Source organism: Micromesistius poutassou (genome assembly GCF_964030765.1).
Source record: "Micromesistius poutassou genome assembly, contig: SCAFFOLD_2649, whole genome shotgun sequence".
In the NCBI taxonomy this organism is placed as follows: Eukaryota; Metazoa; Chordata; class Actinopteri; order Gadiformes; family Gadidae; genus Micromesistius; species Micromesistius poutassou.
The window spans coordinates 13,407-38,073 of NW_028180367.1; the positions used below are offsets into that span (position 1 = coordinate 13,407).

General features: G+C 45.2%; 15 protein-coding genes and 2 pseudogenes across 17 annotated transcripts; 4 read left to right on the forward strand and 13 right to left on the reverse strand.

The window, feature by feature from the left end:
* Positions 1–325: 325 nt before the first annotated feature.
* Positions 326–700, forward strand: LOC311370880 (histone H2B 1/2; the record flags this gene model as incomplete). The annotated part of the gene is made up of 1 exon (XM_084489175.1): positions 326–700. The coding sequence occupies one exon, from the start codon at positions 326–328 to the stop codon at positions 698–700; it is 375 nt and encodes a 124-aa protein (XP_084345301.1).
* Positions 701–1,704: 1,004 nt separating this feature from the next.
* LOC311370877 (histone H3.2 pseudogene) lies at positions 1,705–2,115 on the forward strand (annotated as a pseudogene). The gene has a single exon. The product of its transcript is annotated as a histone H3.2 pseudogene (transcript).
* Positions 2,116–3,136: 1,021 nt separating this feature from the next.
* LOC311370888 (histone H4) lies at positions 3,137–3,448 on the forward strand (the record flags this gene model as incomplete). Its single annotated transcript, XM_084489182.1, has 1 exon — positions 3,137–3,448. One exon carries the CDS (start codon positions 3,137–3,139, stop codon positions 3,446–3,448), a length of 312 nt encoding a protein of 103 aa, XP_084345308.1.
* Positions 3,449–4,292: 844 nt separating this feature from the next.
* On the reverse strand, positions 4,293–4,667 carry LOC311370881 (histone H2B 1/2; the record flags this gene model as incomplete). Its single annotated transcript, XM_084489176.1, has 1 exon — positions 4,293–4,667. One exon carries the CDS (start codon positions 4,665–4,667, stop codon positions 4,293–4,295), a length of 375 nt encoding a protein of 124 aa, XP_084345302.1.
* A 667-nt stretch (positions 4,668–5,334) lies between these two features.
* Positions 5,335–5,709, reverse strand: LOC311370889 (histone H2B 1/2; the record flags this gene model as incomplete). Its single annotated transcript, XM_084489183.1, has 1 exon — positions 5,335–5,709. One exon carries the CDS (start codon positions 5,707–5,709, stop codon positions 5,335–5,337), a length of 375 nt encoding a protein of 124 aa, XP_084345309.1.
* A 1,346-nt stretch (positions 5,710–7,055) lies between these two features.
* Positions 7,056–8,315, forward strand: LOC311370884 (uncharacterized protein; the record flags this gene model as incomplete). The annotated part of the gene is made up of 1 exon (XM_084489178.1): positions 7,056–8,315. The coding sequence occupies one exon, from the start codon at positions 7,056–7,058 to the stop codon at positions 8,313–8,315; it is 1,260 nt and encodes a 419-aa protein (XP_084345304.1).
* A 617-nt stretch (positions 8,316–8,932) lies between these two features.
* Positions 8,933–9,368, reverse strand: LOC311370874 (histone H2A; the record flags this gene model as incomplete). The annotated part of the gene is made up of 1 exon (XM_084489170.1): positions 8,933–9,368. One exon carries the CDS (start codon positions 9,366–9,368, stop codon positions 8,985–8,987), a length of 384 nt encoding a protein of 127 aa, XP_084345296.1. The 3' UTR covers positions 8,933–8,984.
* Positions 9,369–10,237: 869 nt separating this feature from the next.
* Positions 10,238–10,648, reverse strand: LOC311370887 (histone H3.2; the record flags this gene model as incomplete). Its single annotated transcript, XM_084489181.1, has 1 exon — positions 10,238–10,648. One exon carries the CDS (start codon positions 10,646–10,648, stop codon positions 10,238–10,240), a length of 411 nt encoding a protein of 136 aa, XP_084345307.1.
* Positions 10,649–11,295: 647 nt separating this feature from the next.
* Positions 11,296–11,919, reverse strand: LOC311370879 (histone H1-like; the record flags this gene model as incomplete). Its single annotated transcript, XM_084489174.1, has 1 exon — positions 11,296–11,919. The coding sequence occupies one exon, from the start codon at positions 11,917–11,919 to the stop codon at positions 11,296–11,298; it is 624 nt and encodes a 207-aa protein (XP_084345300.1).
* Positions 11,920–13,350: 1,431 nt separating this feature from the next.
* LOC311370882 (histone H4) lies at positions 13,351–13,662 on the reverse strand (the record flags this gene model as incomplete). Its single annotated transcript, XM_084489177.1, has 1 exon — positions 13,351–13,662. One exon carries the CDS (start codon positions 13,660–13,662, stop codon positions 13,351–13,353), a length of 312 nt encoding a protein of 103 aa, XP_084345303.1.
* An 845-nt stretch (positions 13,663–14,507) lies between these two features.
* LOC311370886 (histone H2A) lies at positions 14,508–14,942 on the reverse strand (the record flags this gene model as incomplete). Its single annotated transcript, XM_084489180.1, has 1 exon — positions 14,508–14,942. One exon carries the CDS (start codon positions 14,940–14,942, stop codon positions 14,559–14,561), a length of 384 nt encoding a protein of 127 aa, XP_084345306.1. The 3' UTR covers positions 14,508–14,558.
* Positions 14,943–15,733: 791 nt separating this feature from the next.
* LOC311370890 (histone H3.2) lies at positions 15,734–16,144 on the reverse strand (the record flags this gene model as incomplete). Its single annotated transcript, XM_084489184.1, has 1 exon — positions 15,734–16,144. The coding sequence occupies one exon, from the start codon at positions 16,142–16,144 to the stop codon at positions 15,734–15,736; it is 411 nt and encodes a 136-aa protein (XP_084345310.1).
* Positions 16,145–16,865: 721 nt separating this feature from the next.
* Positions 16,866–17,177, reverse strand: LOC311370873 (histone H4; the record flags this gene model as incomplete). Its single annotated transcript, XM_084489169.1, has 1 exon — positions 16,866–17,177. The coding sequence occupies one exon, from the start codon at positions 17,175–17,177 to the stop codon at positions 16,866–16,868; it is 312 nt and encodes a 103-aa protein (XP_084345295.1).
* A 532-nt stretch (positions 17,178–17,709) lies between these two features.
* Positions 17,710–18,348, reverse strand: LOC311370872 (histone H1 pseudogene; annotated as a pseudogene). Its single transcript has one exon. The product of its transcript is annotated as a histone H1 pseudogene (transcript).
* A 2,906-nt stretch (positions 18,349–21,254) lies between these two features.
* On the reverse strand, positions 21,255–21,635 carry LOC311370870 (histone H2B 1/2; the record flags this gene model as incomplete). The annotated part of the gene is made up of 1 exon (XM_084489168.1): positions 21,255–21,635. The coding sequence occupies exon 1, from the start codon at positions 21,627–21,629 to the stop codon at positions 21,255–21,257; it is 375 nt and encodes a 124-aa protein (XP_084345294.1). The 5' UTR covers positions 21,630–21,635.
* A 1,566-nt stretch (positions 21,636–23,201) lies between these two features.
* LOC311370892 (histone H4) lies at positions 23,202–23,513 on the reverse strand (the record flags this gene model as incomplete). Its single annotated transcript, XM_084489185.1, has 1 exon — positions 23,202–23,513. The coding sequence occupies one exon, from the start codon at positions 23,511–23,513 to the stop codon at positions 23,202–23,204; it is 312 nt and encodes a 103-aa protein (XP_084345311.1).
* Positions 23,514–23,965: 452 nt separating this feature from the next.
* LOC311370885 (histone H2A) lies at positions 23,966–24,592 on the reverse strand. The gene has a single exon (XM_084489179.1). It carries the CDS (start codon positions 24,578–24,580, stop codon positions 24,197–24,199), a length of 384 nt encoding a protein of 127 aa, XP_084345305.1. The 5' UTR covers positions 24,581–24,592; the 3' UTR covers positions 23,966–24,196.
* Between the last annotated feature and the right edge of the window lie 75 nt (positions 24,593–24,667).

A 24,667-nucleotide genomic window follows, 5' to 3' on the forward strand; every position in this document is an offset into this window, starting at 1 on the left:
GTTACTGAGTCATTCATGAGTGAAAATATATTTACGATTTGAATGGTTTCCTATAGTAATGTTTTATGTATGTGATGTTAATAATTAACCGCTCAGAAGACACCGTGGATCTAACTAAGAAACTAAAAAACATTTTTTACATTTATTGAACAGTTCCAGTCATACACTGATCTAGTAACTATAATGATCTAGCTCCACAACAAAGGAATTCGGTGCCGCGTAATCCAGCCAATCACACAAGCGGAACAGCACATGCTGATTTGCATGCGCCTCCTATAAATTCGGTTGCAAAACTAGTCTGCCCACATTCGCATCCAATCGCATCATGCCTGAGGTAGCAAAACCCGCGCCCAAGAAGGGCTCCAAGAAAGCCGTCTCCAAGACGGCAGTGAAGGGCGGCAAGAAGCGCCGCAAGACCAGGAAGGAGAGCTACGCCATCTACGTGTACAAGGTGCTGAAGCAGGTCCACCCCGACACCGGCATCTCCTCCAAGGCGATGGGCATCATGAACTCGTTCGTCAACGACATCTTCGAGCGCATCGCCGGTGAGGCCTCTCGCCTGGCCCACTACAACAAGCGCTCCACCATCACCTCCCGGGAGATCCAGACCGCCGTCCGCCTGCTGCTCCCCGGAGAGCTGGCCAAGCACGCCGTGTCTGAGGGCACCAAGGCGGTGACCAAGTACACCAGCTCCAAGTAGACTTCACCTTCAACCAAACAAACGGTCCTTTTAAGGACCACCCAAATACCACTAAAAGCTTCTCCTTTCTTAAACTCCAATCTATAAGCTATATAGTCTCCGTTATATTACTCAAGGCGTCGTCACAACAGACGGGAGGGACCAGTGTGCAGAAAGCATAAAACACTGCTAAGAGTGACTGGTCTGTATTCTACCGTTAACCCCCGAGGCCGGGATCGAACTCTATTTACGTACCAGGTGGGTTCCCCGTTGATGAAATAAGACTACATGTCTTTGAAGGGATTTATTACAGGTCTGAGTTGTAAGCGTGTAGATTTCATTCCACCCAAGTTCTTATGGACTTGCTGGGCCACGCGGCAGGCTGGCAGATGTCACTTTTAGGATCTCTTACTGTTTTCCCCCGTTAGTGAGTGTCTTTGTTATCGGCGTAGGGGAGATATCAATATAGATATCAGCTGACCTTTATTAAGAGTCTCTGTATTGATTATTACATATATTACAGTTCTTTCCAACAATCCTGCTTTGTTTGTCTCTGCAAGGATGAACAAGGGAGGGACTGCTTCTGTTCTTTTGTTATTCACGTTTTCTTTCGTATACTATATAATACTCGTCCCACCGTTGGTTCAGGGCGATCGACGTATGGAGACTGCTCCTCATCCAGCTACACTATAGATTATTCAGTTTAAGTCTGTACCTGTGCTGTATTACATACTGGAATAAACCATCTATTCGATCCTCTGATCCAACCTGTCAAGCTGCCTTGATTTCCACTTCAAGAATTACTACTACGGCGGAAAAAAACAGCACAAAAACATTAGAAACAAGCTGAACTCTAACGCTGTTGTAAACGAATGATTCCAAAAGGGGCGTGTTTCCCCCCCCCCCCCCCCCCCCCTCTCTCTCGCAGAGAGACCAATCATCGTGGGCGGTTCTCCGGGACTGGCTATATAAGATCTACTCGGCGCGTTGATTCCTTACCTTCGATTTGAAGACACCCAAACGACATGGCCAGAACAAAGCAGACCGCTCGTAAGTCCACCGGTGGCAAAGCCCCCAGGAAGCAGCTCGCCACCAAGGCTGCCCGCAAGAGCGCCCCGGCCACCGGCGGCGTGAAGAAGCCCCATCGTTACAGGCCCGGGACCGTGGCCCTGAGAGAGATCCGTCGGTATCAGAAGTCCACCGAGCTGCTGATCCGCAAGCTGCCCTTCCAGCGCCTGGTGAGGGAGATCGCTCAGGACTTCAAGACCGACCTGCGCTTCCAGAGCTCCGCCGTCATGGCTCTGCAGGAGTCCAGCGAGGCCTACCTGGTCGGCCTGTTCGAGGACACCAACCTGTGCGCCATCCACGCCAAGAGGGTCACCATCATGCCCAAAGACATCCAGCTGGCCCGCCGTATCCGCGGAGAACGCGCCTAAACTGACCAACTTCCTAGTTCCCCCCAACGGCTCTTTTAAGAGCCACCTACATACTCAAAAGAGCATTCCTCGTTGCGAAACCATAGTTAAATAGCAATAAGTACAGATTTGTTTTCTGTGCACAGCATGTGTAGATGTAGTTGTCTTGAACTTATTTAAGCAAATAATAATTTCTACCGGTCGGATGTTATAATAATATGGTGGGCCCCGCATTTTTAAGCGCACTCATTCGATAACTGAATATGATAAACGTAGCCTGTATTTCTTTGGATCACTAACATCACATCTCTGATTAATCGTTCGATCTGTTTTTGGGGAAGACGAGTGTTTAGTCAACCGAAGTTTATTTAACCAGAAGTGTAAGATGCATCGTGTATATATAATATATGTATCCATATAATCTATGTACATATATTATGTAGGTATATATAAGTGCATAGGACAAGATAAGTACACAATAAGAAAATGTAGAAATAAAGTCCCCTTGAATTGTATAGACATGTATTACATTTTACATTACATTTAGCAGACGCTTTTATCCAAAGCGACTTACAATGAGTACATTTGTCATAAGAAGTGAAACTATATCGCTGTCGGTGCAGTAAAGACGTTCATAGAACCAAGTGCAAGTACTGACAACCGCCAGGCTGACCCCATTCCCCGTACACAGCAGAGATAGCTAGCTACTGCAGATGCTACACAACTAAGTACATGCTACACAACATGCATGCACAACACAATTAAGTACATGCTACACAATTAAGTACAATGAATGAATACAACCTGCATTAAGTGTGTTCATCAAGTGCCAGGACCTACAACAAACAATAGTGCAACAGACAAATAATGAATGAATGTGTCAACTTTCAACTGTGTCAACTTTCCAGCCACAGTTGAACAGAGGTAATGGGCGTGGTCTGTAGAGGAGCTCCCGCCTTTCGTCTCCCTCAGGTCCGCAAAAAGCCTTTATAATGAACAAGCCTAGCGCTGACAAGTCACAGTTTTCTGACAAACTATAATCATGTCTGGTCGCGGCAAAGGAGGAAAGGGACTCGGGAAAGGAGGCGCCAAGCGTCACCGTAAGGTTCTCCGTGATAACATCCAGGGCATCACCAAGCCCGCCATCCGCCGTCTGGCGCGTCGCGGCGGAGTGAAGCGCATCTCCGGCCTGATCTACGAGGAGACCCGCGGGGTCCTCAAGGTGTTCCTGGAGAACGTGATCCGTGACGCCGTCACCTACACCGAGCACGCCAAGAGGAAGACCGTCACCGCCATGGATGTGGTCTACGCCCTGAAGAGGCAGGGGCGCACCCTGTACGGCTTCGGCGGTTAAACCATCTGCTCCCACACACAACCCCAACGGCTCTTTTAAGAGCCACCCAAATACTTGAAGAAGCTCCTTTTACAATGCTGTCGAACCTTGTATCAAACGTGCTTCAACTATCAATGGGGTGTATATACAAAAAGTGTATGTTGTACCCTTAAAGGGAAACTAACTGGAGAAGGATGAAAAACACGCAACTCTTTCCTTCACTCGACTATCTTGAAAGAGGAGCGCGAGCCCCGAGGCATTACCAATAGATCGACGAATCATCAAACCAAACTCTAGATACCATAGTAACAATATAAAACTGAAATTGGCTTTTCAAATGAATTATGTACCCCAAAACAAACCGGATGTATGAATAAATTAATACAACTCACATACGGTGAGGGGATGCATTTAGCTTAACAGATAATACTAATAACGTGGTATTAGACTGTAACTATGCTACCGTGGCCGTAAAATAACGTATTCGCGGCCATTCGGATTGCACCGTGAAGTGACCCAGTTGCAATGGCGAGCAGCATGGTTTCTTTCAGAGCCAGTTCCGCGTAATTGGAGAGAAATACGAGGCAGAAGAAATGCAGTCCTGTAAGTCACACAAAAATACAGAAGCTAGTCACCCGAAAAGCCAGATCACATGTGCATGTGGTACTGATGACCCGACAGGTGGGGGCGCCCTACCTCATGCTAATTAGGAACTAAATTAAGACGTTACAGATACGTTTAGCCTCAATTCGAACGCAACTACTACACTGACTGAGGCATTGTCCTCTTACTGTAGCGAGGAGAAGCTCTTAAGAAAGCATTTGGGTGGTCCTTAAAAGGACCGTTTGATGGTTGAAGGTGAAGTCTACTTGGAGCTGGTGTACTTGGTCACAGCCTTGGTGCCCTCAGACACTGCGTGCTTGGCCAGCTCTCCGGGGAGAAGCAGGCGGACGGCGGTCTGGATCTCCCGGGAGGTGATGGTGGAGCGTTTGTTGTAGTGGGCCAGGCGAGAGGCCTCACCGGCGATACGCTCGAAGATGTCGTTGACGAACGAGTTCATGATGCCCATCGCCTTGGAGGAAATGCCGGTGTCGGGGTGGACCTGCTTCAGCACCTTGTACACGTAGATGGCGTAGCTCTCCTTCCTGGTCTTGCGGCGCTTCTTGCCGCCCTTCACTGCCGTCTTGGAGACGGCTTTCTTGGAGCCCTTCTTGGGCGCGGGTTTTGCTACCTCAGGCATGATGCGATTGGATGCGAATGTGAGCAAACTAGTTTTACAGCCGAATTTATAGGAGGCGCATGCAAATCAGCATGTGCTGTTCCGCTTGTGTGATTGGCTGGATTAGGCGGCATCGAATCCCTTAATGTGGACAAGAGGAACTAGAATACACCAACGTTCTATAACCGTTGGACAATATCAACTCAGAACATTAATACAGAGAATATTAATAAAGGTCATCTGATATCTATATTGATATCTCCCCTACGCCGATAACAAAGAGGTTCTCACTAATGGGAAAACATTAAAATATCCTAAAAGTGACATCTGCCAGCCTGCCGCGTGGCCCAGCAAGTCCATAAGAACTTGGGTGGAATGAAATCTACACGCTTACAAATCAGACCTGTAATAAATCCCTTCAAAGACATGTGGTCTTATTTTATCAACGGGAAACCTGGTACGTAAATAGAGTTCTATCCCGGCCTCGGGGGTTAACGGCAGAATACAGACCAGTCACTTAGCGGTGTTATATGCGTTCTGCACACTGGTTCCTCCCGTCTGTTGTGAGGACGCCTTGAGTAATATAACGTAGACTATATAGCTTATAGATTAGAGTTTAAGAAAGGAGAAGCTTTTAGTGGTATTTGGGTGGTCCTTAAAAGGACCGTTTGTTGGTTGGAGGTGAAGTCTACTTGGAGCTGGTGTACTTGGTCACCGCCTTGGTGCCCTCAGACACGGCGTGCTTGGCCAGCTCTCCGGGGAGCAGCAGGCGGACGGCGGTCTGGATCTCCCGAGAGGTGATGGTGGAGCGCTTGTTGTAGTGGGCAAGGCGAGAGGCCTCACCGGCGATACGCTCGAAGATGTCGTTGACGAACGAGTTCATGATGCCCATCGCCTTGGAGGAGATGCCGGTGTCGGGGTGGACCTGCTTCAGCACCTTGTACACGTAGATGGCGTAGCTCTCCTTCCTGGTCTTGCGGCGCTTCTTGCCGCCCTTCACTGCCGTCTTGGAGACGGCTTTCTTGGAGCCCTTCTTGGGCGCGGGTTTTGCTACCTCAGGCATGATGCGATTGGATGCGAATGTGGGCAGACTAGTTTTGCAACCGATTTTATAGGAGGCGCATGCAAATCAGCATGTGCTGGCGCATGTGTATGATTGGCTGGATTACGCGGCACCGAATTCCGTTGGGAGTTGATTTACAACAGCGCGCGGATATTTTTGAAACGCCACTGTCCTGAATGAATAGTCGCCACCATTCAACAGGTTATATTTGAATGGATACAGTCTTAGACTGATTATCTATGTCGAAACTAAAACTATTTAACTCAAGTTCGAAAAACAGGTTCACAATCACATCATAAACATAATGATGCGCTTTAATTTTAAAGAATAGTAGTAGTGAATACTCATTCCTTCTGCTTCTAGCGCTTTCATACTTCGGTTTCAACTCCTCTTACCCAACAGGCCAAGCAGGCAAAACATTTGCAAACACCTTATTCATTTAACGGTTAACCATCATTTCGAATTATCGTTCCTGATCAAAATAAGTTGAAACATTCTGACTTTCACCCTATCCGCGTATTTGTGCACTATGCTATTCCAACCAGCTCAAGAGTTCCCTTGTTGTAAAATTACAACGTTACCTTTAACCATCCTAAAAAACAATCTGTTATATTTTATCTTTTTTTTTTTTTTACCACATTTACATAGTCATTGGGTCCTATTGTTCAGTCTCACAATACTATTGGATCGTACATTTGTTTATAAGTCACGCCTTCTGGCCATGAACTCATACAACCTCTCAAGGTTTCCTTCGAACAACATCTATTTGTTTCATTGGGCTGGATTCATCAGATTCAAGTAAGTAAAATGTATTTTATATATATTTTTGGTTGTTATTACAATGTCTACAGCATGTACATATGTAGTTATTGTGGAATAGATGCATCAAATTTCTTAGTATTTTCTTTATACATGGATAGTATACATTCTACCCTTGTGTTGTGTTCTGGTCAAATTGGACTGATTTGAAAGTTTTATCTCTAAAAATGGTAGTTAATTTGATCAGCCTGACCTAAAATTCCATGACTTTTTCCACAAAGAGGATATCAACAGACAATTCAGTTCTGGGGAAAGGAATGTTCCTGAATGTGTGGTGTGGAAGTGGGGGTATGCATGTTTTCCTTTTAGTATGATAATTAGAGCCATTAACTCATTTACATTTACATTTAGGGAATTTAGCAGACACTTTTGTCCAAAGCGACTTACCAGGCAGACAGTATTGTCTGCCTGGAAAACATTTCTACCCTGAGCACTTGATCCACCACCCTATCTATTCCTTCAGGTTATGTACTACAATATATAAAACATATATATACATGTTAATTAATTGATATTTTATTTTCAGAATGCCACCAGCAAGGAGAGGGCCGCGATACAGTATGCGGGATGTTATTGACATGGTCCAAAATGGAGAGAGTGAGGTTGAGATGGAAATCAGTGACACTGATGAGAGTGATGAAGACTCCGATGAAGATGTCTGTAAAGAAGTGGACAAAGAAAACCAACCACCCATGGACTGTCCAGCTGATAATTACGTGGACATCGAGCCAAAAACAAACAAACACACCATGCCCCGAGACAGGTATCGCTGGCTGAAAAAAGATTTCATCAGTCCCAACACTGATTTTTCTGGTCTGGATGTCACAGCAGATGACATTTCCCTCCACACACCATTGGAATACTTCCAGAAGTTTGTGTCCGAAGACATGGTTGAGGCTCTGGCACAAAACACGAATGAGTACAGCTTTCAGGCGCATGGAACATCTGTAAACACCACTGCAAAGGAAATTGAAAAAATGCTTGGCATGTACCTGAAGATGGGCCTGGTACAAATGGCTGGCACCCGTATGTATTGGGAGACAGAGACGCGGTACTCCCCTGTTGCTGATGTGATGCCACGCAACAGATTCCAATCCCTGTTGACGTCATTACATTTTGTAAACAACATGACAGTATCTGAGATGGAAAAGAAAGACAAACTATGGAAACTCAGACCGTGGCTTGATTCATTCAGAGAGAAATGCCTGCAGGTGGTACCAGAAGAGCACAACTCTGTGGATGAGATGGTGATTCCTATGTACAAGTACATGGGAGGTGTGGATTTGTTGGACTCATTTACAGCCAAATATAAGTTCCCCATCAAATCCCGTCGCTGGTACATGCACATCTTCTGGCACACCATCATCCTCGCTGTGGTCAATGCCTGGCTGCTCTACAAGCGGGACTGTAAAGCGCTCAAGATGTCTAGCAAAGAGACAATGAAAAGGAGACAGTTTCAGGCACAGCTAGCATCCTCTCTCATCCTGGTAAACGCAACACTTCAAACTCCAAAGAGAGGACAGCCATCTTCAGGCAAAGGAAGCCCAGCAACACAGACAGTGACATCAGGACGCCCTCTGAATGCTCAGAAGAGGCCATCCAAGAGATGTGCACACCTCCCATTGGATGTACGCAAGGATCTAGTTGCCCATTTCCCAAGGAAGACAGGGAGAGGACGCTGCAGACACTGCAATAAAGGATACACCAACACACAATGCAGAAAGTGTGATGTTCGCCTTTGCTTTTCAGACGACAGGGACTGTTTCTGGGACTTTCACCACCAATGAAAGTCTTCATGACCAATGTCATGAAAAGAAAAAAAGAGGGGGGGAAAAGCGTTTAAGAGTTTTATCTTGTTTTATATTTTTAATAAATGACTTCATAAAAATATGACTGATTATTATTAATGTTATATACCGTTATGGGGCTAACTAAGCAATCAACCCTGCAAATGAACCCTTAGTTCTGAATTGTTCAGACAACGTGAGTACGAATACAGAAATTCTGCTCCCAACTATGCCCAATGTTGCAATATTACATTTCTCTAAAAACGTACATAAAACATTTTTTTTTTAACTTTAATTTCTGCATCAAAGGCCTCCCACAACATCTGAAAGGTAAAATATATATATATTTTTTTGGTTTTTCTATATTTGGGTTTTACAGAGGTAATACAAATATAGCCTTAGACCTAAACTATTGTATTCAGTGTTTGTACACATACAAATTATACTGTGGTTACAGAGAAGAGAACCTCTTATTGCGTCCATTGCATTCCAAAAGTCAACCACAATTAGCGCCACTTTTCCGTTATGCAGAAAGTAGTCGGAGAACCTTTAGCCAGATGTTTAACTTCTACGGCAGTGGCGTTGACAGGTTTAGAAGATGCAGCTCTTGGGTTAGATATGGGTGGCTCTTAAAAGAGCCTTTGGGGTTTAAGGACGATTTTTTTAGATTTACTTCTTGGCGGGCTTCTCGGTCTTCTTGGGCAGAAGGACGGCCTGGATGTTGGGCAGCACACCGCCCTGGGCGATGGTCACTCCGCCGAGGAGTTTGTTGAGCTCCTCGTCGTTGCGGACGGCCAGCTGCAGGTGGCGGGGGATGATGCGGGTCTTCTTGTTGTCACGAGCAGCGTTACCAGCCAACTCGAGGATCTCAGCGGTCAGATACTCGAGCACCGCCGCCAGGTAGACGGGAGCCCCGGCACCGACGCGGTGAGCGTAGTTCCCCTTGCGGAGAAGTCGGTGCACTCGGCCGACGGGGAACTGGAGTCCGGCACGGGATGAGCGGGTCTTGGCCTTCGCCCTGGCCTTTCCTCCGGTCTTGCCTCTTCCAGACATGATTAACTTCGCTGCGTAAATGCTTCAAAGTATGACAATAGCTCGCTGCACACTGGTATATGTAGACCCCAGCTCTTTGCTCATTGGCCAGCCCACACAGTACAAAACAGACCAATAACATATCTTACATTCACGGCCAATAGGTGGCAGTATTTTCCCCTAATGAACGAAAAATAAATAGCATGTTGTTCCGGTACTAGAACAGGCTGCATTTCTTGGACCCTAATTTTGCGCGACCCGAATATTTTTTTTTCCAGGATGCGAAGGAATCTCATGAGCAATTAGAATAATCATGAATACGTGATGCAACATAACAGGTAGCTATCCTTATACCTAAACCATATAAAGTACCTGAACAAACCCTTACCCTATACTTATCCATATCAAACCTAAAACCTAAGCATATATCTATCCATATCTATCCTTGCACATAAAGTAAAGTATCTCACATCACCAAGTACTTTAACCAACATCTCTGTCCAAGTATCTAAACCAATCAATCTTACCTAGTGCGTAAGTAAACATCCCTAACTTTAATACCGACACAAATCACCTCTTACCTAACCCCTCAACATGTCCACATCCAACCAAATATTTAATGTCATTTATAAAAAGGTAATGACATTTTGGCTCCAGTCTACGGAAATTGTTACGTTAACAATGTTATACTATGTGCTTCGTATGATACGATTATTTTAACTTGAGATATAAGTATTGGTTTATTTATCAGTCTCCAGTTCATCCAGTTATACATAGATCTGCTGATAGTATAGTAGAGATGCATTATGGTTATCTAGACAAGGTTGTTCTTTAAGATAAGTAGGTGGCTCTGAAAAGAGCCGTTGGGGGGGACTAGGAAGTAAGTCAGTTTAGGCGCGTTCTCCGCGGATGCGGCGGGCCAGTTGGATGTCTTTGGGCATGATGGTGACCCTCTTGGCGTGGATGGCGCACAGGTTGGTGTCCTCGAACAGGCCGACAAGGTAGGCCTCGCTGGCCTCCTGGAGAGCCATGACGGCGGAGCTCTGGAAGCGCAGGTCGGTCTTGAAGTCCTGAGCGATCTCCCTCACCAGGCGCTGGAAGGGCAGCTTGCGGATCAGCAGCTCTGTGGACTTTTGATACCGACGGATCTCTCTCAGGGCCACGGTCCCGGGCCTGTAGCGATGGGGCTTCTTCACGCCGCCGGTAGCCGGGGCGCTTTTGCGGGCAGCCTTGGTGGCGAGCTGCTTCCTGGGGGCTTTGCCACCGGTGGACTTACGAGCGGTCTGCTTGGTTCTGGCCATTTCGATTGAATGTCTTCAATTTAGTAAATACCGCCGGGCTGAACGGATTTATATAGTCAGCCCCGGCGAAACACAACACTCTGATTGGTCCTTATAAAAACGTCATTAGAGACTGTGAGTCCCGCCCACACATTGGTGCCCGCCCATATCCTTCCTTTGTTGAGTTTGAATTCATTTCCCGCGTTTTATAATCGGGGATGGAGGAGGGGTGAAACCATAAGATTAGCATCCAGTCTCTAATTTATACACTAAAAGATGTGCGGATCATGGAAATGTTTGAATATATTTTACCTCATTAATAATTGTATTTTTTGAATCAGTCAATTTCAACGAGATTTTACGACAATAGGACCCAAAACTGAAGGGAATTTCAACATTTGTGAAATATAATGCGGGGACACTTTAACGTTTGATTTCTGAGGCCTGTTGCATACATATTCGTATTAATCATACCTTTCAGTTTTACAAACTATTACTACTCTATTTCTTAACCATTAGTAAATAAGTCAGTAAAACTAGTAGACTTGTAACTTCAATACCGATGTGCAGTATAGAGAGATAGAATATGGGCTCTTAAAGTTGTGTGGTTGGCTCTTAAAAGAGCCTTTGGGGGGGGGAAATGGGGTTCAACTCAACATAGGAAGAGTTTACTTCTTCTTGGGGGCGGCCTTCTTGGCTGCTTTGGGCTTCGCTACCTTCTTTGCCGGGGACTTCTTGGGGGCGGCCTTGGGAGCTTTTTTGGGGCTTTTGACGGTTTTCTTGGTAACCTTGGCCGCAACCTTCTTGGCGGCGGGCTTCTTTGCCTTCTTCGGGGTAGCTTTCTTAGCGGCTACGGGTTTCTTGGTCGGGGTCTTCTTAACTTTCTTCGGGGTGACGACCTTCTTGGCCGCGGCGGTTTTCTTGGCTGCGGGCTTCTTGGCTTTAGGGGCAGCGGGCTTCTTGGCGGCGGCGGGCTTCTTTGCCTCCTTGCTGATCTTGAAGGATCCGGAGGCTCCGGTGCCCTTGGCCTGGATCAGGGTTCCCTTGGCCACCAAGCTTTTGACGGCGGCCTTGACGCGGGAGTTGTTCTTCTCCACGTCGTAGCCCTCGCCGGCCAGAGCCTTCTTGAGCGCAGGCAGAGAAACTCCGCTTCGCTCTTTGGACGCAGCCACGGCCTTGACGATCAGGTCGCCCACAGTGGGTCCGACCTTCTTCGGCCGGGCAGCGGGCTTCTTCTTGGCGGCTTTCGCCGGAGCGGCGGCAACAGCGGGTGCAGGAGCGACTTCAGACATGTTCTCGGGACGTTCTGTAGCAGATATGACTGAAGGCGGCCAGGGGGCTGTCCTTATACACCCGATGAGAACCGTACAGACTCAACCATTGAAAAATTACTCCGAGTGGGAATGATCGTCTCGTTTGTGTTTCCTCCTTAACTTTACCAGCGTAAAATTCCCTTGTGATGGCAGTATTTGACACGTCTAGTTTATAAACTACAAGAAGAAATGTTAAATTTCAACCGTACCTGATTTTATGTACCAATGATGTCGACAATTATTTACAATAACGCTTAGAATGAGACGTGACCTGGTTATGGTCACCTAGGTTTCGTTGAGATTTGTTTTTAATAATAGTTAAAGACTTTTATAGTTCGAAAAGTGCTTTTTCAAATGAACAAGACTTCAGACCAACAGTTGACAGTGATCAACGTGTCCTGAGTGTCTGTTGTTATGAAACAATTAACGCATTTGTTTGCTGTTAAACACACTCGTCAGTAAAGGCTTGCACATAGCTGCTACAACAATCAGAAACATACATCTGTATGGATTTTAAATACATGACATTTATTCGATTACTTTAAATACATTTTGACATTTTGCAGAGTAATCTTGCGTTTGTATGGAGCGTAAGTCGATCCTTGCCGTTTATTGTCTTCAATTACACATCATCTTTTACACCCTGGATCAAATGGATACTGAATACTCAACTTCATTGTCCGAACATATAATGTCGGCTAGATTGAACCCAAACAGATTCGGAATTGGCAAGTACATTAAATACATTTTGATATAGGGCCTATTTATTAAATGATCCATCGAAATGATCCCTAGTTGCGTAAAACTATTTATTAAGCCCACTCTACATAAGAGTGGGCTGTATCAGAGTGGGCGGTGTACTTGAGTTTCAATAGAACACAACCATGCAGTTGGAACCCAGAATGCATGAATCATGGCAACATTAATCAAATAGGCAAACTTGCTTTAACGCTGATTTATCATGGAATGCCATTTGATCAATAATAATTAATCAAATAAATAAGGCTATGGAATACAAATATACGCCTCTAATAAATGAATAGGGCAATAAATATATAAAATATTGAAGTGTTGAATAAATATATTTTTAAAAGGACTTCATTTTAAATAGGTATAGGCCTACTTTGTCTAAAACTAATCATACGCAACACAGCTAAAAATTAAATTGATGTGCGGTTTCGCATTTTTAGAAGGCATCAGTCATTAGTATCGGCGGCAATGGGGCATTAATAATGATACTTCACACTGGATAGACTATTAGAAATCACACTTGAAAATATAAAACTTGTATACATTTTAAGCTTATTTTGAAATTGCCCGTATGAATCATTTTTGTAGGAGTACGTCTTTGATAAAGTATTTAGGTGGCTCTTAAAAGAGCCGTTGGGGTTGTGTGTGGGAGCAGATGGTTTAACCGCCGAAGCCGTACAAGGTGCGTCCCTGCCTCTTCAGGGCGTAGACCACATCCATGGCGGTGACGGTCTTCCTCTTGGCGTGCTCGGTGTAGGTGACGGCGTCACGGATCACGTTCTCCAGGAACACCTTGAGGACCCCGCGGGTCTCCTCGTAGATCAGGCCGGAGATACGCTTCACTCCGCCGCGGCGAGCCAGACGGCGGATGGCGGGCTTGGTGATGCCCTGGATGTTATCACGGAGAACCTTACGGTGACGCTTGGCGCCTCCTTTTCCGAGTCCCTTTCCTCCCTTACCGCGACCAGACATGATTGACTTGGTAGTAGAAGCAAAATGAAGTTCAGATGTAAAATTCCAGGGAGACGTCTTTTTAAAGGCTCGCAGCGGACCTGAGAGAGACGGGGGGGGGGGGGCTGTAGTACGGACCCGCCCAGTGCTTGTGTCGACTTTCATAGTAAGGAATCGTATCGTGAACATAATAACTAACAAACTAATTTCTTTATTAAAAGTTATTGAGATTTTTTTTACCCAGAATGTTTGCTTTTTAAAATAAACATTGTCCTGAAATAAAAACGCCATATACTTTTCTGGCCAAATATCATTTGCGCATGCGACCATATAATGCACGAGGGTCCTGTTTAAGGAGCTCATATTTCCCACATCTTGTTGAAAGTAATTTGCCCTTTTTGGGTGTAATTTGTATGGAGGGTCCTAATAGCAATATATATAAAATCGTCACTCATCCATATATTATAGCGCAGTGGTTCCCGAACTTTTAGGTCATGTAGCCCCTTGGACAATTAACATACAGAGCAACCCCGGCATCATCGTTATAATTCATGTCATTTTAATTTGTGAAATAAGCATTTGTCAGACGTTTATCCAACCTAAAACGGGATTTTTCATTCAAAAATGTTTGTAAAAAAAGTTCTGAAACATGGAATTATCAAATATAAAAGGAAACAACTTATTTTCAAATCAAACTACTAGATCCCTGTGGGCAAGTTCCCCTTCATGGATAAGAGGATGATGCACTTGCTTGCAGTTATTTTGTTACCAAGACCTTAGCCTACAGGGTTGTTTCGACAGTGAATTCGATATTTGTGTTTTGTTCGGTAATTTGCGGTTAAATACGTTTAGATTTAGCTCTTTTTCAAGATGTAGGTGGCTCTTAAAAGAGCCTTTGTGTTATTGGTGGTCTGGTTCTACTTCTTGGCGGGCTTCTCGGTCTTCTTGGGCAGAAGGACGGCCTGGATGTTGGGCAGCACGCCGCCCTGGGCGATGGTCACTCCGCCCAGGAGTTTGTTGAGCTCCTCGTCGTTGCGGACGGCCAGCTGCAGGTGGCGGGGGATGATGCGGGTCTTCTTGTTGTCGCGGGCAGCGTTTCCGGCCAATTCCAGGATCTCAGCGGTCAGATACTCGAGAACCGCCGCCAGGTAGACGGGAGCTCCGGCACCAACGCGGTGAGCGTAGTTTCCCTTGCGGAGAAGCCTGTGCACACGGCCGACGGGGAACTGGAGTCCGGCACGGGATGAGCGGGTCTTGGCCTTCGCCCTGGCTTTGCCTCCGGTTTTACCTCTTCCAGACATGATCAGTTCGTATTCAAAGTGATCTTCGTAGTCTAAGCGTGCGCGGCACACTCTATATGCTCTCAGGTCTCTGCTTATTGGCCAGCTCAATCTTGAAAGAAACGGACCAATCACTCATCCCGAAGAGGCGCGATAATTGGCGCCTGGACCTAAAGCCGAATCCCCCATTGAAAAGAAGAGCGAGTAAAATATAGATAGTAACTGGTTATTTTTTCACAACAGTTAACAGTAACCTGTTTTCTTATTTTAAAAAAACAATGAACCCAAAACACTAGATATATTTTGTTTTGAACGTTGTAATCCGTTTTATATGATCGTCAACATAGTCTATGCAATTTTATCAGTTTAGAAATGATTTATACTTTCAAGTTTCTAGACAGCTAATTAAGTTAATTAAAATGCTATAAAATCTCACTGATAATCTAGTTAGGGTGAGGTAGAGGGTTCAACTTTGGACAGTCTTCGGAGTAGGGATTTAGCAACTATCTAATTCAGTCATAAACGCTTGAATTCCATAGTTAAAGTCAAAGTGTGTTGTTCAGGCATCAGTTTAAAATAACTTATAGCAAGTCTAAATTAATTGCGTAGTGTAAAATAAATAAAGCAGTTCAGTTTGTACATTCATACTTGAGTAATGTTTATAACTAGTTAACATTCACCAGCCTGGTTGTATGCATATATATATATATATATATTATTTTTAAACCAAGAGCAATGTCGGATTTAAACCTCTTAAAGATGCTTGTGTGGCTCTTAAAAGAGCCGTTGTGGGGACAATTAATACTGTCGATTTAGGCGCGTTCTCCGCGGATGCGGCGGGCCAGCTGGATGTCTTTGGGCATGATGGTGACCCTCTTGGCGTGGATGGCGCACAGGTTGGTGTCCTCGAACAGACCGACCAGGTAGGCCTCGCTGGCCTCCTGGAGAGCCATGACGGCGGAGCTCTGGAAGCGCAGGTCGGTCTTGAAGTCCTGAGCGATCTCCCTCACCAGGCGCTGGAAGGGCAGCTTGCGGATCAGCAGCTCGGTGGACTTCTGATACCGACGGATCTCTCTCAGGGCCACGGTCCCGGGCCTGTAACGATGGGGCTTCTTCACGCCGCCGGTGGCCGGGGCGCTCTTGCGGGCGGCCTTGGTGGCGAGCTGCTTCCTGGGGGCTTTGCCACCGGTGGACTTACGAGCGGTCTGCTTGGTTCTGGCCATTTCAGCTGAGGATTCTGAGACTGAACGTGAGAAACCGCGGTAGAGCAAAAGTTTATATGGCTCGCCCAGGACAACAACCAGACGCTGATTGGTCCACTTTATTTCCTCACACGCCCAGCTCGTGTGCTCATTAGCAAGTTATTCATTTCCCGCGTTTTACATTTGAAATCAGAACGTGAAATAATCAAATGTCCTGTTTCGGAATAAAGTTGGACACAGTCCATTAAGCGCAAATCACAAATTAAATGGAATTGAATTGGCAGTTACAATTGATTTCAGTCGCCAACCTTAATTTGACTACTATATTATATATACTTAACTACAATATCTGCCTAAATTGTGTCCAGCAATGCCAATTTCCTGTTAAATTTAGGCAAACTATGGATCGATTGATGGAGGAAAATAACTCCCTTTTCACCTTTTCTTTAAAAGAAATTGGAATTAAATACCGTTCGAGTGTATGGAGTTCAATTACCTCATTTTATTTCAGGCAAACGATAGATCGATGCATGAAAGTAAGACACTAATTTGGCCCTTATTTTATAAAATTGTCGAAATTATTCAGTTAGGGAGTTCAATTACCTAATTTCATAACGATAAGACGCTTATAGTTTTTAAGATTGTGTTTATATGACTACTTTGTAACGCAAGGAAAATCACTTTTGATAGATTTGGGTGGCTCTTAAAAGAGCCGTTGGGGTTGTGTGTGGGAGCAGATGGTTTAACCGCCGAAGCCGTACAGGGTGCGTCCCTGCCTCTTCAGGGCGTAGACCACATCCATGGCGGTGACGGTCTTCCTCTTGGCGTGCTCTGTGTAGGTGACGGCATCACGGATAACGTTCTCCAGGAACACCTTGAGGACCCCGCGGGTCTCCTCGTAGATCAGGCCGGAGATACGCTTCACTCCGCCGCGACGCGCCAGACGGCGGATGGCGGGCTTGGTGATGCCCTGGATGTTATCACGAAGGACTTTACGGTGGCGCTTGGCGCCTCCTTTCCCGAGTCCCTTTCCTCCTTTACCGCGACCAGACATGATTTAACTAGGTAGTTGAAGCAGAATGAAACCCAGTGCAGACGCTCCGTAAATATATAGGCTCGCAGAGGACCTGAGAGAGACCATGGGCGGGAACGCCACAGACCCCGCCTACTGCCCTCGTCGAATTTCGAGGAAAGAAATTTGCGCAAGGAAAGAGCGCAGTGACCGCCCATTTTGAAACGGCTCTGGTTCCGGTAGCAATTTTCAGTTCATATTCAGTTTAACTTACAATATCTGCCGAAATTATGGCAATTGGATGAGAAGGATACGCTCTACAAAAGCGTAAAAAAAAGTTATATTTCGTATTTATATTGACCCATGACTCAGCTCACCGGGTGCGTACAGAACACTAGACTAAGGAAATCTTGCGTCTGGTTTCATCATGGTTCACATTATCACTCCTACATAATATTAAAATATGTTCCCTCTATAAGAAGCCTTACACCTTGCACAAGAATACATGCTCTTAACGTTGTGTTGTTGGCTCTTAAAAGAGCCTTTGGGTTTCTCAACAAAAAAAACGAATGTTTTACTTCTTCTTCGGGGCTGCCTTTTTGGCGACTTTGGGCTTGGAAGCCTTCTTCACCGGGGACTTCTTTGCGGAGGGTTTCTTCGCTGCGGGCTTGGGCGCTTTTTTCAGGGCTTTGGCCACGACCTTCTTGGGGCTCTTCTTGGTCGGTGTCTTCTTGGCCGCGGCGGCGGGCTTCTTGGCCTTCTTCGGGGTGACGCTCCGGGGCAGGGGCGCCTTGCCCTTCCGGGGGGCCTTCTCGACGGCGGCGGCGGCGGGCTTCTTGGCAGCGGGCTTCTTCGCTTTAGGGGCAGCGGGCTTAGACACCGGCTTCTTCTCCTCTTTGGGGATCTTAAAGGAACCAGAGGCTCCGATGCCCTTGGTGTGGACCAGGGTCCCCTTCGCCAACAGACTCCTCAAGGCGGTCTTGACGCGGGAGTTGTTCTTCTCCACGTCGTAGCCGTCGGCAGCCAGGAGCTTCTTCAGCGCCGGCAGAGACACGCCGCTGCGCTCCTTGGAGGCGGACACGGCCTTGACGATCAGGTCGCTCACGCGGGGTCCGACCTTCCTCGGCTTGGCGGCGGCCGTCTTCTTCTTCTTGGCTTCCTTCACCGGCGCGGCGGCATCGGCGGGGGCAGCGACAGCAGGCGCGACTTCCATGATCTTTTCTCGTGCGGTTCAGGGTCGAGAGACTCGAGAATATTGAACCGATGAATGTGGGCTGTCCTTATACACTCGATGAGAACCGTACAGACTCAACCCATTCAACGTTTTTCTATGAGTCCCGAGATGTCTCCGTTTGTGTTTCCTCCCTCGCGTCGTCCGGGTTTAATTCACAAACTATGGAATTATTCGACACGTCTCGTGAACAAACTACGAGAGGAGTTGTTCAATGTGAACCCTGCGGAGTCGCAGGCGCCGAAGATGTCTAAGCATGTGTCTAAAAACCCGTAACTTTCCGTGTGACATGGTTTTGGTATCAATCTGTTTAATCTGATATTTGTTTTCAACCGTGCCTAAATATATCTAACAATGCGGACAGTGTTTTTTAATATGACGTACAAACGGAGGAACATTCGGCAGAGAGCCACTTGTCCCGCGTGTCTGTACTTTGGATTAAAGATCCGTATTCTGAAGCTGGTAAACACAGAACAGTCAGCGCATGTGTGAGCTTTACTTTAGGTGTTTTTTTTTTCAGATTTTTATTTTTAGTGTAGTTTGAATTTGTTTGAATGTTTTTAAATATTAGACTTTTAAGGGCATATGTTTATTAGCAAAATAGTTCTGATAAATTATGTGCATATTGTTATAAGATATGCATATTATTATAAGACAAATGCATGAGAAAATATTACATTTCCTATACACATAACCAAGTTTACAAACTAAGTAAACTACAAACTAACTACATAACTAAGTTACACATAACCATTTCCTATACACATAACCAGTTTACACCCTGTCAGCTTCAGTATGCATACATATAGAGTAAATCACATAATATGTGTGTAAGTAACTCACTTTTGCTATCTTACTCAAGAACGTCGTGGAAATAAGACCCTCCCACGTCTAAAGTATTTGTAGGAAACACTGCAGTAGATTGTCGGTCTGGCAAGAGCAACTTGTAAAGTAGAACATCCTGGTAAGATAGATCTTTATTTAAATACATGAATTAATTAGGTCTCTTCATGATTAACTGTTTTCACATGTTTCCTCCGATGTTAGGTTCAACGTCATTGATCGACCAAATATAACGAAACATTACATTGAACAAACAACATATTTCTCTGAGTTGGAACACCGTTGGAAACATTTGAGATAATGTTAGTACACAACCCAAATGTTAACGTAGGTCCAGTCATGTTTACCTTTAAGTCAATACTTGAACCTGAGTCCATGTTTTTGCTACTCCATCCAATTCTGACTACAACAAGTAACAAGGATGCTGTTAACGTGTCCCCTCCCTGTTTTAATTAATTTATCCGTTTTCTGAGTGCTAGGCCAATTATTCACCTTTACGATCTCAAACACTATTATAGGCTGTTTATACTATAGCTGGTATATGTATGTCTTTATGGATTTGAAAAAGCCACTGATATCATCATATGGCAGAGGACTTAAGTTGTTCCAAAAACTCCAGCCGATCATCATGACACTCCTGCTGTCTTCGCTCCGATTCAAAGAAGACATTCTAATACTGGAAAAGGTTTCTGTCAATCTTTCAACATAAATATATGGAATCTATTTTATATGAATTCTAATTTCTATACTTTCCTTCGGAGGTGACATCATTTTTTAAGCTTGGCTGACTGTGGCTATATCAGCAGGTTCTAGGTTTTGGATGACCCATATTCAGTTAGACGTAGCAGTTCTGGACGATCCATGCACAATTTAAAGGCCTAATATGTGCGATATCGGCAATCCAATATCTAAAAAGAAAAAGGCCTAGAAGTACGTTATATTTTGTATCTTCTTGTATACTTACTTACCCAAATGTTTCCAACCATTTCTAAACTCGGAAATCCGCACTTTTAAAATGGAAACGTCCCGGGCAATTTTGTCGAGTCTTGACTGCATCATCTGCCCTTTAACCCCTGATTAAGCATATGATTAATACGGGAGAGAGATTTAGGAACTAGGTCACCGAACTAGACTGCTATCCACACAACTGTGTTTATTTATTTATACTGTTTCTCGCGATGTAACACAATTATTTAGTCGTTTGCCTCGACTTCTGTGGCCAATGTAAAGAGAAAACGCGTGATTCAAAAGACCCAAGAAAATTATCCAACAGTGATGGCCTAGGTGAGTAAACATTGGTGTGGAAAGATAGAAAGATGCGGAAGATAAAGCGATTCGTGCAGCATGGGTTCTACCCAGGCCCCCAGGAGCAGGGCCTACTTCCGCAATCCACCCGTGCTCAGTGGCCTGGTATTGCAGTTTTTTTAGCGGGCTGTGGACGGGTCCCTCAAATCATGGGACCCGGAAGTAGATATCCCCGTTCACTCCAATACAAGTGGGGGACAGGATTGTGTCTCCACAAATTTTTTGTCGGGATATCAATCAAATCATCATGATTATCTTTGGACCATGTACTATTAAAATGTATTTTTTTTCTCTTTTTTAAACTCCACCTCAAGCGTTTTATTATTAGCCGGAGGAGGAGGGGTGGGCGGCTGAAAGGAGTCGTAGTGAAACTAATGTTGTTTGGGCCGGGCCTCCGAGAGGGCTCAGTGCACGTTTAGTATCACATATAGAGACTAATCGGAGGGGTTAGTAACTAATACTTCCATGGTCGGTAAACAATGCTCACTCAGAGCTCTCGCTTATGATGCTACAATGCTAGAGAACGAGGAGGAGGTAGTAGAGGTATTTAGGAGCTAGGCTCCGAGCCTCCGACAGGCAGGCACGTTTAAGAAGTAAAACGAGTATTTAAATCTTCTCAGACATAGATTGTCTAACACCTTCTTATAAATACAATAGTGGATACTGAGTTGTTCGAAATGGCCCTTTAGACAGATTTGTGTGGTCCTTAAAAGGACCGTTTGTTTGGTTGAAGGTGAAGTCTACTTGGAGCTGGTGTACTTGGTCACCGCCTTGGTGCCCTCAGACACGGCGTGCTTGGCCAGCTCTCCGGGGAGCAGCAGGCGGACGGCGGTCTGGATCTCCCGGGAGGTGATGGTGGAGCGCTTGTTGTAGTGGGCCAGGCGAGAGGCCTCACCGGCGATACGCTCGAAGATGTCGTTGACGAACGAGTTCATGATGCCCATCGCCTTGGAGGAGATGCCGGTGTCGGGGTGGACCTGTTTCAGCACCTTGTACACGTAGATGGCGTAGCTCTCCTTCCTGGTCTTGCGGCGCTTCTTGCCGCCCTTCACTGCGGTCTTGGAGACGGCTTTCTTGGAGCCCTTCTTGGGCGCGGGTTTGGCTACCTCAGGCATGATGTCGGTCGAATGACAATGCCTTGTTTGGCTGCCGTATGTATAGGAGGAGCATGCAAATCAACATAGGATAGTCCGGTTATGTGATTGGCTGAGAGGACTCCATGTTCCGCTGGTGAAAATAGTCGTGAGTTGGCCAAAGAATTCTGTAAGACTGAGCATGCGCGCTGTCTTGACTAAAAGCTCTACACACGGAATAATTAGTCCCTTCAAACACAGAGCTGTTCTGTTGTCGATGTATTGTTTATTTAAGATTTATGTCTGCTGTTTATTACCCCTATCATTAATAAAACATTGTATTTGAGTATAACAATGCTAATTGGCTGGCAAATATATGCAAACGATAGATCGATGAATGCCAGAAAGTAAGACACTTATTTTGCGCCCATCTATATAATTGTCGAAATTAATCCGTTTTAGTGTTTGGATTTCAATGTCCCAAGTGGCCAAGACGGTAGTAAAAAATAGATGTTGAGCGGATTTCTGAAAAGCAGGTCGATATAAGTAAAATGAACTAGTAAGTATTAATAGTAAGTATCACATATAAATAAAAACTATTCTCTGGTTAATGTGTGTCAAAATGTCAATTGTCCCTTTGGAGGTTCTCTTGTTACAAATAAATCATAAAAAAGTGAGGCTCACATGTATAGTTTCTCTCCACTCTTAATTCACATTAAAATAAATACTAAATAAATAAATACACAAGTCCTTTTATCAAAATTCACATTAGTTAAAGTTGAAATGCCTGTCTTCAGCTATCTCACATAGTGTTATTATTACATGGCTTTAAACCACAATAACAAGTCATTTAAAAGACTGTTCCACCAAAGAAAACAATAAGACAATAAACCACCTAGGGAATTTACAATAAACCACGGCCTTAACTACAATGAATGATTTGACAGACTACTCCAATACTCTCTAATCCAATACTTTAATAATAATAACTAATATCCTATCATCCATCTCTTTATATATATATTCTAAATAACATGTACGTCAGGTGCTAAAGTTAAATATATTCTGTGTTTTTCCACATTAATGTTCGAACGGCTAACTGCCATTTTTCTCTATTGCCGTTTGGCGCGAAACAAACAGAAGTTTTCAAAAGTTAAATAACTCAACATTACGGACTTCAAACTCAACGCAAAGTTCCTCGACCCGGTTATAGGATGTTGCGATTCACGAATATAGTGATTGGTGTGATTTGCACAATGCGCAAACCTGAAAAGCAGGTTGATATCAGTAAAAGGAACGAAACTTTTATTACCGTCTTCCAAAATCCGCCTGGCGAGGAAGCGGAAATGCCCCTCAACCATAGGAGTCCGACTACAACGCAAACACTTTGGGTCCGCCCCTCCGTTTCTAATGCTTTGTATCGCAACTATGAGACCGGAATAAAGTGATAAATAAAATCTAAAATGAAAATTGACCATAGGTTTTACTTATTGAAATAGTCTAATATTTAGTGTACCACAAATACACTACTTTGAAACGCAAGGAAAATCGCTTTAAGTTAAATTTGAGTGGCTCTTAAAAGAGCCGTTGGGGTTGTGTGTGGGAGCAGATGGTTTAACCGCCGAAGCCGTACAGGGTGCGCCCCTGCCTCTTCAGGGCGTAGACCACATCCATGGCGGTGACGGTCTTCCTCTTGGCGTGCTCGGTGTAGGTGACGGCGTCACGGATCACGTTCTCCAGGAACACCTTGAGGACCCCGCGGGTCTCCTCGTAGATCAGGCCGGAGATACGCTTCACTCCGCCGCGACGCGCCAGACGGCGGATGGCGGGCTTGGTGATGCCCTGGATGTTATCACGGAGAACCTTACGGTGACGCTTAGCGCCTCCTTTCCCGAGTCCCTTTCCTCCTTTGCCGCGTCCAGACATGATTATCGAAGTAGTAGAAGCAGAATGGAGTTCAGCTGTGACGCTCCGTGGTTATAAGGGGTCGCAGAGGACCTAAGAGAGACCAAGGGCGGGAGCGCCAATACAGACCCCGCCCACTGCCCTCGTCGAATTGAAGCGCGCAGTGAAGCGGACGCTTTTTGAACAGCTCCGGTAGCAAATTTGTCAATACGTATTTCACTTAGTTATTCAACATGTATTGCTACCCTTCATGCTACCACAATACTTATACACTTTCACATTTAGCAGTCGCTTATATACAAAACGACATACAATAATTACATTAGTGGGTCTAACCAAGAGATTAAGTCAACACAAAACCAGCTACTTAAATTAATTGATGAATTCTTTAACTTCCCTCATATGTTGCACGTAAATAAAACGTAATGGCCATTTAATGAATGCATATTTTAATAAAACTATTGCATGGACTGAAGATCTACAGTTTATCTCATAAAACTCAAAGCGTAATCCTACCTTCACCTTCCTTGACTATTTTTACGTTTCAGAATGTGGTTGTTGAGAGAATAAAGCTTACAGCTGTAAGTATAAGCAAAGTGAGACTAATGTTTAGCACTAGTAGGCCTACTAGTTTTCAGGAAATGCTGCTTAGCGAAGTTGTATGTGGCTCTTAAAAGAGCCTTTGTGTTATTGGTGGTCTGGGTCTACTTCTTGGCGGGCTTCTCGGTCTTCTTGGGCAGAAGGACGGCCTGGATGTTGGGCAGCACGCCGCCCTGGGCGATGGTCACTCCGCCCAGGAGTTTGTTGAGCTCCTCGTCGTTGCGGACGGCCAGCTGCAGGTGGCGGGGGATGATGCGGGTCTTCTTGTTGTCACGGGCGGCGTTTCCAGCCAACTCCAGGATCTCAGCGGTCAGATACTCGAGAACCGCCGCCAGGTAGACGGGAGCTCCGGCACCGACGCGGTGAGCGTAGTTCCCCTTGCGGAGAAGTCTGTGCACTCGGCCGACGGGGAACTGGAGTCCGGCGCGGGATGAGCGGGTCTTGGCCTTCGCCCTGGCCTTTCCTCCGGTCTTACCTCTTCCAGACATGATTGAGTTGAACTGAAGTTTTCAATGTAATGTTTGACTGCGCGGCACTCTGGTTTAAATAATCACCCAGGTCTCTGCTCATTGGCC

Excerpts from the sequence above, each read along its gene's own strand:
- LOC311370885 (XM_084489179.1), bottom strand. The coding sequence starts at position 24,580 with ATGTCTGGAAGAGGTAAGACCGGAGGAAAGGCCAGGGCGAAGGCCAAG.